The sequence below is a fragment of the Atractosteus spatula genome, chromosome 17 (genome assembly GCF_055471065.1).
Source record: "Atractosteus spatula isolate fAtrSpa1 chromosome 17, fAtrSpa1.hap1, whole genome shotgun sequence".
Classification (NCBI taxonomy): domain Eukaryota; kingdom Metazoa; phylum Chordata; class Actinopteri; order Semionotiformes; family Lepisosteidae; genus Atractosteus; species Atractosteus spatula.
In genome coordinates, this window is record NC_142722.1 from 18,564,920 (window position 1) to 18,579,110 (window position 14,191).

Here is a 14,191-nt window from a genome sequence, read left to right on the forward strand (position 1 = left end):
CGAAGGGGACATTTAAAGATCTTCTATAATGTAAGGTTCACCCATACTTTCAAGCACACCAACTCCCCGGTTGAAATTATAACACGAAACAATGGTATGGTTTTCAAGCGTCGTATGTGTCCGTCCCTGCATTGAAAATTATAGGGAGAGATTTTACCTCCATAATAATTGTAAGGCCCAGATCCCATAATTTCTGTTTCTTCTAATCTGGCACCAAGAGGCCTCATTCTTCTAGGGCTCCTAAAAAATGCATGTCTCCTCGCGCCCAACGCGCTCAGCTGCTTCATTCGCCTCTCCTTCGAGCGTCGATTCTGGAACCAAACCTGCAATGAAATGGACAGTCAGATCTTGGCTGCCAGTGCTCATAAGGCAGCCCATCTATCTGAAGACTTTTAGAAACTTTCAAGGAATACAGTAAAGTCTCAGTTTAATGGGCTCGCTTTAACGGACTTTAGATTTTAGATTTGATGGACAAAATCTGCTGAAGAGTGATGTTGTCTGTAAAATCAGAAATGCTAGACTTTCCCAGCAATACCAGGGACATACACAAATAATACAACAAGGAAAAATAAATATTACATAGGTTAAAATTCAGGAATATCAATGGTCCCCTATAAGGACAGATCATTTGCTTACAATGGGTGTTGTTTGTATTTTTTCATGCTTTTACCAAATTTTATACAGTATATTTACACCACATGAAATAAAGAACTTGTATATTAATGTTAAGAAAAGGCACAGGAACCATTTTCATTGAGTGTTTTGATTGCAATATTTAAAAAATAATTCAAAAGATCAAGAAAGGATATATATGACATATATATTTTTCTCATATCATGGTTGTTTATTCATAATTTAATGGACATTCAGCAATAATGAAAATCTTTCACCCCTATTAGTCCATTAGACCAAGGATTTACTGTATTGTTAAAATTCGTCTTTGATCTTTGATCATATTGTGGGGTACATTACCCTCAATTACCCTGAAATCAATTCTGTTATTAGCTTTTAGAATTATTTATAAAATGGGATTGCTGATTATCTCACTGTATTATGAAACACAAACATGTCACATGCAAAAAATGTTTAATTACAGGTGTGTGATTTTGAAGACTAAAATCAATCCAAACATTAATTGGGCATCGACTAATAAAACAAAGAATCTCGCTGTGGTTATTGGCAAATATGTATAGAATAGGACAGCATAAAAGTCTTCAATCAAAAGCATATCTTTTAGATTGGTTTTTGTCAAACCCCAGGCATTACTAAGCTTTATATTTGCCATTCAGGAATGTGCACATCCATTATTGAATTTATGGAAATAAAGATAAAAGACATTTCAAAAGTCATTTATATGTCCCTGGAATTGAAGAGCGCAACAAGAATAAAAGAATACAGACACACCAGATCAAGGATTAATTCTGAAAAACTGCATTTAAACTGTGGTGAGGACTGACAATTAGATATTTAAACAATTAAATGTATAGCAGGTTGTTCAGAATATGACACATGTTCTGTTAGCTTTGCATAGGTCATAGTTTTACCTTTGCTATTGTTCATGCCAAATACCTTTTTAAAACTACTCTAGAATGTATATCTGATGGGAGACCTTTTAAAGACCAAAGTACTATGGAGGCACAAGTGCTACACACACTTTGCAATTAATTTTATAAACACAAGGCAGAATTTCTCAGATAGCCACCATTTCGATATACAATCAAGACAATCACCTTGATGTGATTCTAGTGTTGAATAGGGGGGCGAGAGTAATGTGTCTTCATAACGGTAGAGGCTGGGCAAAGGAGGGGCAAGGAATGATGAAACGCTTGTTTATTCCAGCTGGTCTGGATTTGCAAGGGATCACAAGGCTGCCAGGAGCCAGGAAGAGGGCTGGAAGGGAGTGACTCAGGCCAATCCTCACATGCAGATTGCAAAGGCAACCCAATCTTCCCATGGGGAAGAAAATCTGAGGTTTCAGAAGCCAAAGTTTTAAACCTACAGAAACTGTTGCCTTTGTTCTTTTTTAAACGTTTGATCACAGCTACGTGAAACACATTTAGATGTTCTCCTAAGATGTCTAATAAAACCAAACAAAAGGAGAAGGAAGAAAAACAAAATGCTTCCATACCTGAGAGTAAAGACTGCACTCTTACATGCACACTTTTCTACGCCCCAGTACTATGTTTTACAGCTCACCCACAGCAGTATGCTGGAGCACATGACATTCAATTTCTGATCAAGCCTGTGCAATTAATACAAAAGCACAGATTCGATTGGCACATCATCAGCGGGATGGTAATTCAATTCTCTTCTGCGTCTCCGCGGCCCTCAGGTTGAAAACCCATCGAGTGTTTGTTTTCATTGTACATATTTACACATGGAAACAAACGGCAGCCTCCCGAGACAGGGGTAACAGGGGCCTTGTTTGTAAATGAAGTTTCCCAAAGCACATTTGAACACGCTTTCCCAATCACTGTGATTTCACAGCACTGCCTGGGCAAATTAAGACAGAATGAAGAGCAGCCCTGGTACTTTGACTTGGTTGGAAATGTAGCCATAATCACAAGGCTTGAGACTGCGCTTGTTTGTGATAGAAGCCGGAAGTGTGAGATTCAGGCACAACCCAGCTGTGCCAGAGTTTTTATCAAATTGCAAATCCTTATGGGACTTTTGCCCCTTCTCAAAGTAAAAAACAAGTTTTAAAATATTCAGATTTGCTGTAGTGCTTAAGACACGATTAGAGACTTTGAATTTTATATGTAAAAGTTTTTGCTGTAGTGTCATAGAAACCCCAGATCTTTTAAAGAATTTGATGCTATGAACCTGATACCCAATGTACCAGTAAATCTCAGATTGTGAAACGCATCTACTGTGGTGAGAGAAAGCAGTAAAGACGTGTGGAGATACAACCTAAGAAATGAGCTGATTTGAAAAATAAATTAGCCTGTACTGCAAGAATTCTTTGTGCTTTGCTGATGAGTTTGGGTTTTAAGTTTTAAGAAGCTTTGAATTAATTTGCAAGGAAAAACCATATTATTCAGACACTGTGCACCACCAGGATCTGAGGATCACTCTTCACCTGCCTTTGGTGGCACAGCAGGGACTCTAGAGAGCGACCATCAAACTCCACAGACAGCATTTGACTTTGCTCTGGAGGAGTGTGGCTGGAGAGCGAGTGTGAGATAGCCCCTAACACTTAAAACCCCATGGCACCACATTACAGCCACATGAGCCATTGGACGAGCAGTGAAATCCATACATATCAAACTGTGCACCTCTGCAAACACTGGTCTCCTTGAAAACTGAAACAACAACACCAAAGGCAGTGCTGTAGACATATTCTGCAGGAAAATACGAAAGGGCAGGACTTAAGAAACTGATTTTGCAATTTAGAAGATACCTACAGGATATCTGACGTGTAGAATGAAGTGGGACGCTTCTGTTATTTACTGTTCTCCCTGAAGGTATTGTTCTAGATACCTAGTACCTAGAGTAGAACAGTGATTTTGCATGTTACCAAGGTGTGATAAGATTCAGCTGAATGCCCAAAGCAAACTTAATCAGACACATTTTATTGTATTAGATTATTCATTTAGAATGATTCAGTTAGCACTTCATCAATAACTGGCTAATCTGAATCCTCATTATGTGCTTCTGACACTTCAAATCAAAAAGGTAATTTGACTGTTTATATGCATCACACATATAAACCATGAGCATGTGCAGACTTTTGCTTTTTGAGTCCCCCAGCAAAGTAGAGGAATTGGAAGACTGAATAAGAGTTGGCCCTTTCAGTTCCACGATACAAGCACTGCCCTACAAGAAACATGGTAGGACATAAGCACGCAAGGAAGAGACTTCATTTTAGAGAGCTGGTCGACTCAATGCAGAAACCACGGTAAAAACCTGGATATCCAGATGATTTACAGAGAACATTGGAAGCTTTTGTTTTCTGTGTGTACTGCTCAGTCTCCCCCAGGTGTAAATAAGTATTACTTTGCTTTCAGATTTCATTTCAAATTATTTATGTGCAAGAGAACAGTGAGCAGAGCTGCTGGCACCTTAACCCTAAGCAAGAGTCTCTCTCAGTGGCAGCTGAGATGTCATGGGCAAGCTGGTGAATAACCTCACAAAGGAAGTGTCCAGCGCATAACTGAGATCTGACAAGAGCGAACAACAAAGTGCCTCATTTAACCCAGCCTGGATGCTGGTTGTGCTGGTACACTTATCACCAGGAGCCAGCAGGGCTTCCCTTGTGTGCTGTGCCAGACCAAGGAGCTGGCCAGTGTGGTGTTGCCTGCAGTCAGGGTGCACCCTGATGGCACCAGCTCCCTGTGTACAGCATCGCCTTCAAGAGCAATCACACCGGAAACTGGCGCCATGCGATCTGAAACACCTGTGCACTGAGAGGCACAGCAAGCCCACAGCGCCGACTTTGCTGCTAATGAATGTAGACAGCATTACAAATAACAAGTCAAGCTGAAACAACAACAGAGAATCACACAGTACCAGAGTGGATAATAAAGTACGGTACTAGAACTAAATAAAGCAAGATCACACGATCTGCCTACTAAAGACAATGTTCCGTACTACAGGGCATAAACACCGCTGGTCTGGGGATCGGTACGTGGCAGCAGAAAGAACACTAGACCAATTACTAAAGAGTCGTGTGGTCAAATCCCAAAGTGGGCACCACTGTTGTATCCTTGACTCGAGACCTTTATCCTGATTTGCTCTGCCAAAGGTACAGTACCAGCACAGCTGCAAGGTTGTTCTGCATTAGTCTCCAGTTTCATTCAGGATTCAGGAGGAGTCTTGTAAGTTTTTTTTAGCACAAAAGAAAATCAGCACCCGACAAAACCAGTCTCAAGTTTTGAAAAGCATTTTTAACACAGATCCTGTGAGGAATTATTCTACAAGTGCAAAAAGATAAATATAACACAAAAACGACTAAAAATGCTCACAGATCACTAGAGCTCATAGCTCATTTGCAAGGAAATGTGTCATTTAAACATTGTCACTCTCTGAAACAATTTTGACAGGCACTCCACTTTTTCAAAGGAAAGACAGTCTCCTGCCTTATGATTCAAATTCCTTTCAAAACAGCATCTTAAAGGACAAATTTAAAGAAACAATGAATTAACAAGCACTCCATCTGAAGTAGCGGTATTTGTGTTTCATTTCTAAAAGCACAGGGTTTTCTCTCAGTCATAACAAATATTTAAGAACAAAATACTGGTATAGCTTCATTTTAGTCTGGATTCCAAAAATTATCATCAAAGAATTTGCAGACAGAACAGTGGCCACAGAAGAAAAGTATAAATCTAGCAAGAATTCAACAACAGTCAAAATGTCACAATGTCATATGTACATATTGTACATTGTGTAGTCCTTTTGTGTTATAGCCTATACCTCTTTGAGTTCTGCCCCAAAGGGTTTTGTGGCTCATTATTGCAGTATATTGTTTCTACACCTTTTATATTACGATAGAAAAAAACAAGAATAGATTATAGAGCTTTTTTCAACAACTGATTGCATCAAATGGCCACGATAACGAACCAGTTAACTGCAGCCCAATACGAGGGAGAAACACAAATGCTCTTATAAAAGCTTACGAAGAGGACCAATCGGCTTCGCAACATGTCCTGCTGAATGTGTTCAATCCAACTCTATGCATATTATGTACGTTAATCGAGGATATACAGTAAAAAATTGTAACAAAAAATGCAAACATCTCAACTTCCCATGATCACCAAGGGCACTGCATACAGTCCAAAACAGATTTCATACATATAGTTTTAGTTTTATTAAAAACTTTCAACCAAACTCAAGCCTTTGAGAATCTGTTGAGCATTGTTAGGTTTATATTGCCAGTGGACATGATCAGCTCCATCAGACCATTGATGGTTTGATCAAGAGTGACGCTTTCATATGGTGCGTTTCCAGGGAAATCTGGAGAGAAGACAATTGCAAAGTGGGGATTTGCGGTACCTAAAAGCAGGGAGCTCCAGTTGCCAAGTCACTCTCTTCTCACCTGCCGTGAATGTCAGAACACTCTTCCCTAGTTTAGGCCAGCACGGACCCTTGAGCAAACAAAACAGCTGCCCATTCACACAGACAAGCACAGCCATTCGAATGCAGGACTTTACATTCTATTCCAGTTGAGGATTGATGTTAATACAGGTATTTAATTAACTGCTATTTCATTCAGAAGCAGAATCACCACGTTGGCTATATGCTGGACCTGCACTACAACAGACTGCAAGCTTGGTAGTTTACACAGCAGGCTGCAACCTCAGCAAGCCATCACACACCAAAGATGAGTGCAGTAAACAAAACAACTTGTAGATTCGATACTGGGATGTACAGGGAATTAATTACCAACTCTTAACCAGTAGAGATCAGGATTCCTGCTTTTAGTCATCACTGTATGAACACAACAGGAAGATGCTCTGTGTTTATAGATTCATCCATCCATGCATTTTCTAACTGCTTCATCCAGTTCAGGGTCACAGGGGAACTGGAGCAACAGCACAAGGTAGGACACACCCTGGACTGGACGCCAGTCCATCACAGGGCAAACGGACACAGACACGCACACACTCACTCCCAGGAGACAGTTACTGTAACCTACAACTATGTCTTTGGACTGTGAGAGGACCCAGTGAGAGCATACAAACTCCACACAGACAGCAGCCAGTTTGTAGATTTATATTAAAGGCAGTCCATGGAGAACTAAACCTGTGCGTTCTGGAAACAACAAGGACATGCAGTCTGAGAAGATGTGAAAGATACATTTGCATCAAACTCAGCTGCCAGGAAAATCATTACCTCATATTCAGAGGATCCCTGGAAACACGAACTACCCAGACTCTCTGACACCTCACCCTTTCTGTGGCAATACCTGACAGTGGCTGGCCTCATTGCAGTGATGGGGAACTTCACCAATAGCACCTATACTGCACACTTGAACATGAGATTGCCTTGGTGATATCTGTCCTGTCATCAGGACAGACACTCAGCATCCTTTCTTGGGTGAAGTTCATGGCATTGCCTGTCTTTACAAGGTACTTAATTACTGTTCAAGTTTCACAGAGTCTTGACTTCTCTCTATACACTCTACCTCTAATCACATTGGAAATCTGCTAAAGCAAAAATATAGTTACATCATCAAAGTGAATGAATACATCTTGAAGAGTCTATTCTCTGGGCCTCTTGAAAAACAGATGGGTTAATGTTACCTTTTGTGGGTTTTGGGAACAGGACCATTTGTCCTAGAGATAAAGGGTGCCTGAATTCACTGAGGTACAATGCTGAGAAGCAGTGACAGAACAATGATTCAGATCTGACATACATACTCAATGAGATGCAAACAATGTGTTGTGGAAACACCTTCAGTGCAGTCATCCTCATTTAAGATCATTATTTGTTTTCTAAGACACAAGTACTAACTGTAGAAAAGAAACATTTTCAGGACATGTTCAACTTTTTGCAGAATTTCAACCCAGACACTGGGTTATCACATCACTTGGACCAGAAGCTAGAAAATACCAACGTGCTTTCCACAGGACTTTTAACGAAAAAACTCCCTACTATAAAACACGCAGCAGCACATATAGTAACAGACTATTCATACAAGCATCTGGTTTGAAAGAACATGCAACATTTTTTTTAATTTAAAGTTTCTTCTCTGAACATTTTATTTTAGCAATAATCCTCGATGTAACCTTTAAATTCCTTGCACATACAGTCTATTTAGCAAAGATTCAAGTGCACAGGCTGGGGATTTTAAAGAAGGAGGGAATTTTGTTCACCACCACAAAACTGCTGCAGTTGCATTACGAGAGTCAGTGAGTGAATGTGGCTTGTAGCATCAGAAATTCTGAAATATCTCAATATTTCTAAAGTTTTGGGACTATTTAGTGAACACCCTCATTCACTATCTTCATTTTTATTAATATTGCATTTTAAAAGGTATCAACTAGATGTGTGAAGGTGATAATCTAGCAGAAAAGCTATGCCTGATTGTTAAGTGTGAGATTTGTTTCTCAATTCTTTTTGTGAAATTAATAGAAAGAAAAAAAAATGAAAGGTGATCTTTCTCCATTACAGTTTCATCTCTGGTTGAAACGACAAGAAGGTGTTCACCTGTTTCAGTAATTAATGATTAATTTAATAACACATGAAAGGTAGGTTAATGGAGCAACCATGCAGAAAACATAACAGCATGCAGAGCAAGTAAGAAATTGAATAAGAAAAAGATTACAGCTATTTTATAAAGCCTTTCTGCCTATATCCCTAAATTTATCAGGTCCAACGGAACCAGTTTCACAACCGATACTGTCCACAGGTAAATGGAGACCTGTATCATTCTGTGACAGATATTTTTTGTAGTTCTCACAATGGTGAAGGTTTAAAGTCTCCATACCTTGTAAAGATCTGAGTGCTTCTGGTCATCAGCCATAAAGATTCATGTTTAGTCAACCCTGTTTGTAAAGTCACTATCTGTCAATACATTAGCTTAGCATCTTTTGCCAGGACAGTAAAATTCTACAACTCCCTTGTGAAGTAACAATTCTGAACAAATATTTCCTGCTTTTCAAAACCGAGTTCTTCAGCATCAGTTCTCATTCTGTTTTATCTGCCTTGGAAATGCCAGAAAAAAAAGAAAAGGCCTTAAATGAGTCATGTCCTAGATCGTAGTCTGTATTCATTGTACAGTCGCAACCAGCTGAAGGGAGACATTTTTCCTAATCAAAAAGTAAAAACTTTAGAATTAAGATTGAGGAGCCTGACACTGGGGGGGGCAGGTCACAGACAGCGATTGGATATCGCAGTATGTATTACGCAGCTAGAGTAAAGCACCATAAAATAAACATTGTATACAATACCATAAAATTGGTTAGACAACTTAAATTGAATTGATCTTCAGCAACCAGGTATTTTTAGTTAAGAGTCAATTAAGGAAACAATTTGTTGAACTGCAGTCCTGGAGGTTTATAGACTGGAAGAGGCCACATTTCTTAATGGCACTTATTGATAATATAGCTGCTTTGTAAGTAACGACTGACAAAGTCCAATTATAAAAAGGTCCGTATACAACTAGAATAACTGTTTCAAACCAAATTAAACTGGCTGGTGGAACACCAGCTCAGATCTGGAAGTTGCTGCCACAGTGTGAAGGTTTATCTTTTACTTTATCTTACTGTCTCTTGCTGGAAGTGCTACACCAGCTGGGCTCCTCGCTTGTTTTTTAAAGACGTGGATGTTTAAGACTGGAGCCTGGAAACCACAGGGTTCTGTTGCTTCTGTGACATTTCAGAGTGTTTTCCCATTTACGTCATGGGAAGCTCCTGACATGCATTACAGGTTCTAAGCATTATTTAGGAGGAAAACACTTCAGATTTAAAAAAAATAACTAATCCTGCATCGTATGTAAAGCTGTTATTATAACATTAAGCATTTATGTTTATGCTTCAGGTTTCATATGGATCCACAGGCTCTTACCCCAGCTCTCTGGTTCCCTTTTGCAGAAAGTACAATTAGCTCTGCATGCTGTGGCTGAATTGCTGAAAGCTGGTCACTGGTTTCCAATATATGTTGATCACATATCAGTCAGAGTGAGTCGGGTATTTAGTTCTTATTATTTAGATATATCACTGTTGTAAATGGGAAATATTGACTTCAGGTCAGCTTGGATCAAGGAGTTTTATCTGAAGACTAAGCAAAAAAAGAATGGATACATGCAGCCCACTGCAGTGCAAGGCTCCTTATAGCACAACAGACGTGTTGCTCCATAAAGTGTGTATTTCTTTGTTACTCGCGAGAAGTAACAAAGACAAAAGCTGTATATTTTACCAGAATTGGTGAGATACAACACTCTTAAGCAGACTGGTGATTGCTGCTCTCAAGCACAGGTCTTTTCTTTGCCTAGTGAAAACTGGTGGAGTGTGGAATGACTATTGATTAGCCACAGACATTTTGGAGGACCAACCTTTATTTTAAAAATGTAAGAAATGTTTTCATTTTACAGCCAGTAAGTTGTGTGCCTTCAATGCATATACTCAAGAGCTTAATATCCTTACCTTACCAACTACTATTCTGCTGCTCAAATTAATGATTTTCATGAGCTGTTGCATATGATCTAGAAAATGGTAAATGAGTCTTAAACTGAATTAAATAAATAAATCGTAAAGATTGTTAAATAGGCAACTGCTATAGGCAACATAATGTAACTGTTGTTATATCACGTCAGGCTCTTCCAAGTTAGTTCAGAGTGTTCAGTTTCCCGTTATTTGAGTTACATCTTACCTGAAAGAATAAAACGTAACGCTTGAGAAGTTTAAACTGAACCGTCTGTAGAAGTAGTCAACATGTTTAGAATCAAAGCTTTAATTAGGATATAAAAATAGCTACAGGGTATATACTGTACCTATAGCCCAGATCCAGAAATCACTGTTACTCAAATACAGAATCTACAGCACTTTAACAGTATTTTGCCCCTTAATTAAAACGTTTTTAAAGGTAAACAGAACAATATTTGTGTTGCGTGTTAATTTAGCATTTTAGCCTTAGGTTTCGTGATCTCTTAATTTATTATAATTTTCCAATAAACACTATGCCTAGAAGGCTATATATTTTTCCTTTATGTAAAAAATATGAAAAACATTACAAATGTAAACATGTCAACTTCAAAAGATACAGCTTTCGGATTTCTCCGTGCTACTACGTATCCATTACCAGTACTCTGTGACTAAAAGCGTTTAATGTGTACGTACTTTATGACTTTAGTCCAGTGTCCGATAATAACTTTAGACAGGCTCAAACTAGCGATTCAAAATGCCCTAAATGCCGAAGGCGAATTTAAGACATCGCAGATTTAATGAGTCTGATGACGCAACCGTGACTATATTTAGATTTACTCCTTATATATGTCAAAGTGGTCGTGATGTAAATAAACATTAGCAGTTAGAAAGTGGATGTTGGGGCGGAAGATTAATCAACGAACATATAATTTAATTATGAATAGAGATGCATTATTTCACAAGAAGATATAATACGGTTTCCTCATCATATTTTTCCTCTTAAAGAGTCATTTTGCAAGTTTTGCAAAAAAAAAAACAACGTTTCGTAGCTTTGTCCGGGAGAGCATATTTTCATGAATAAATTAAAATTATATCTGAATTTTTGTAAATGGATGTGTTTTTTTAGAAAGCAGTTGAAAGTTACTACAGGTTTAGCTGTTTTCTCCCAGTGGATCAGAGATGAACCACAGATGTTTTAGAACTAGAACTATCGGGAGCCCCTATAAATCGTAATTAAAAACGAGCGCAGTAGCTTAACCACGCAGTTCGCCTATTTCAGAATTTAAGGTATGTAGTTTAGACTTTGATTATATCATCAGTGGCGTGATTATAACACTGTGGGGTACATTTTGCTAGGCCTGTACATTATTTTGTTTTTCTGTTTGCAAACGAAGCAGTTTTGCAGTTTCTCGTTCCTCATAAAAGCACGGAAAACAAGTGTACATTGCCAACCGAATTGCAGCGTCACTGTGATCGAGTCGCACTTGTTTTACTGCGCCTATTTAATTGAAAGCTGTTCTGTGCATATTCTCGGAATCATATCAAAGAGCTTTTAATGGACAACCCAAGGTACCGCTCTTCGAAAGAGCTTCTGTCAATTCAGTGGATGCTGTTTTTATTTAAATATCAAGGTGAATTGTAAATAGAGCATTGATTTCTCTGATGTAATCCACAACTATATAAAAAGCAAAAAATAATCCATGGTCTTATTTTAATCGTGTAATCCTTGGTGCAAAAAACGACGTTTTGCATAACTCATACCAAGATATTTAATTTAAATTTGTGCACCATTTTTTGAGAATATAGCATAGGGCGATGCGCCCTACTAATGACCAATCCATTCTCGAAATTAAACAACAGTTCTTGAAAATTACCCCTGTGTCTGCATTAAGTTTGCGATGCTACAGGAAAAACAATATCAAGCGCACCATCCACGCCCAGAATGCCGCATTCTGTATCCGGGAACTGGCGGACACGTACTGTATGTTGTCCTAGAAAGCGAAAAATCACATGTGGTATTCGTGTTTTCCTGTCGTATTTAATTCTGATGTACTTTTCCATGATGTAAAAAAAACACCATAGTATTTCAGTAAACAAAGACCATATTTTATATTCTACAAGAACCTAAGATTCGCAGTTTCAATGTTCTGTGTTGAGTTTTTGCTGTTCCTGATCTTGCTGCTTTGGCCTAAGCGCGCTGCTTCCAGCACGTAGCTGCAACGACCACACTCAATTTCGCTCTCTTTCACGACAGACGAGTGCAGACAGGCCGACAGCCAGTGATACACAGAGGGAGCCCCTCTTCTCTCATACCTGAATGACTCTCATGTTGAGGCCCGTCTCCTGCGCCAGCTGCTCCCGGATGTGCCTGGTGGGTTTCGGCGTGGCAGCGAAGGCAGCCTTCAGTGTCTCCAGCTGCTTGGCCTTGATAGTGGTCCGGGGGCCTCTTCTCTTGGCTCCAGAGTTCTGCTCCTCGTTCTCGTTATTGTTCGTCTCCTTATCTGAGGAGGTGGAATTGTCCGTTTCTTTTGTGTCGTCCTGAATCGGGTCTTGGAGGTCCGGCGACAAACTTCTATCGGTACACGAAGACACTGTGGACGGACAACAGAAAGCTCTTTATCCGTTTGCTCGGGTGGACACCTCGCCTTCGACACACGTCGCTTTCCAACACCAATTACTCGTCATTTCGAAGAAAGACTAAAATCCTCTCAAGAAAGTAACAAAGAGAGGAACGCAGGCAGCGCTCTGTCAGAATGAGGTGTTTCTTAGTTCCTCGTTTTATTTCTGGGATGTTTTAAACTCACTGGAAGGAGAGCTGCTGAAAGGGTACGCTTTGTGAAACGAGCCCCATACGTTGGAAAAACAGTTCACACTTTCACTAACAGTTCACAAAAACCGCCATTACAAAGCTACATTTTCTTTTTTAAGATATGAAAGCATAATTTGCTAAGTTTTCAAATTTAGCTGAGTAGAAATATACTCACTGGGGCCACTTTGTTCAAGATTTCAACAAAATTACAATATGACATTCCACAGATCTTGCTGTGAGGCTTGTAAATGAGCTTTTAATGCAGACAGGTAGACATTTGGCTATAAAGATCTGTAAAGAACACTGAGTTTACCAAACATTTCCAAACTTAGCAAAAGGCCTGCTCAGTACAAAATGTTAATGTCCCTGCATAAAACATAAATAACATACATGTGTTGTCTGCTGGCTATTTCTCCAGATAGGCCAGCTAACCTCGAAACAAATATGAGGTCTTCAGGTAATACATTGTTGGGAACAAACTAACACAACTCAGTTTTCACACAATACACACTTCATACTCAGGTAGCTGCCAAAAACGATACTGTGGTACTTGGAATAATCTTTTATATCTTATTTAGTCATGCGCATTATTTCAAAGAGGTACAGAACAGACTAATGTACACTTTGTTTCGAAAATCTGATTTGGAGTCTGCGAATATTATAGGTCTATGTAGATTTCAGAGGGATTAGTTTATACAGCTAGTCACGCACCAAGTCGCTGAACTTAAAATCATGGAAGATATATTTAGAATAAACATCAAGCCACATAACAGGGACTTTAAAATCGGGATTTGTTATTATGTTTCACGAGGATCATGCTTTCGGTTGGGCTAATATAAAAATACGAAATCAGAATATAACACGAGCTTGATTAGAAAGACGTATTCTTAAAATCGGTGTCTAAATTAAGGCTTTTCGTCTTGCATTGTCAAAAGGCAGCTATTCTGTTCAAAGGTGACGGATGCACAGCACCAAATGGCCCCGTTACCTCCGGTATTATAGACCGCCAACAGCCGACTGCTGAGTTCTTTATTCTAGAGCCTGTTCTCCAGGAATATTCTGCGTAAATGATGAAAATTAATTTACACTATTGCGCCACGAAGTAATAAACAAGGACCGAACAGGCCTGTATTCGAGATTTCCGACCACAAATACGTATAAGAAGTTCTTTCGAGAACCACTAAATAATAAGTGGAAATTAAGTACAGTAAGTGTCTTTAAAAAGACGTTTCTTTGTAACTTTCTGAATTTGATTGTTCCTGTGTCACTATTTCAATGGATTATTGTCCGTATGGAT

At 39.0% G+C, this 14,191-nt stretch overlaps 1 protein-coding gene across 2 annotated transcripts in view; it reads right to left on the minus strand.

The window, feature by feature from the left end:
- The window catches only part of lhx5 (LIM homeobox 5), a 31,366-nt gene that overhangs the window by 9,130 nt on the left and 8,045 nt on the right, over positions 1-14,191 (minus strand). For both annotated transcript variants that reach the window (XM_088935901.1, XM_088935900.1), the window contains 2 exons: positions 12,399-12,676; positions 158-323 (listed from right to left, as the gene is read on the minus strand). In XM_088935901.1, coding sequence (XP_088792027.1) covers positions 158-323; positions 12,399-12,676 — 444 coding nt within the window. The remainder of the gene's footprint in view (positions 1-157; positions 324-12,398; positions 12,677-14,191) is intronic.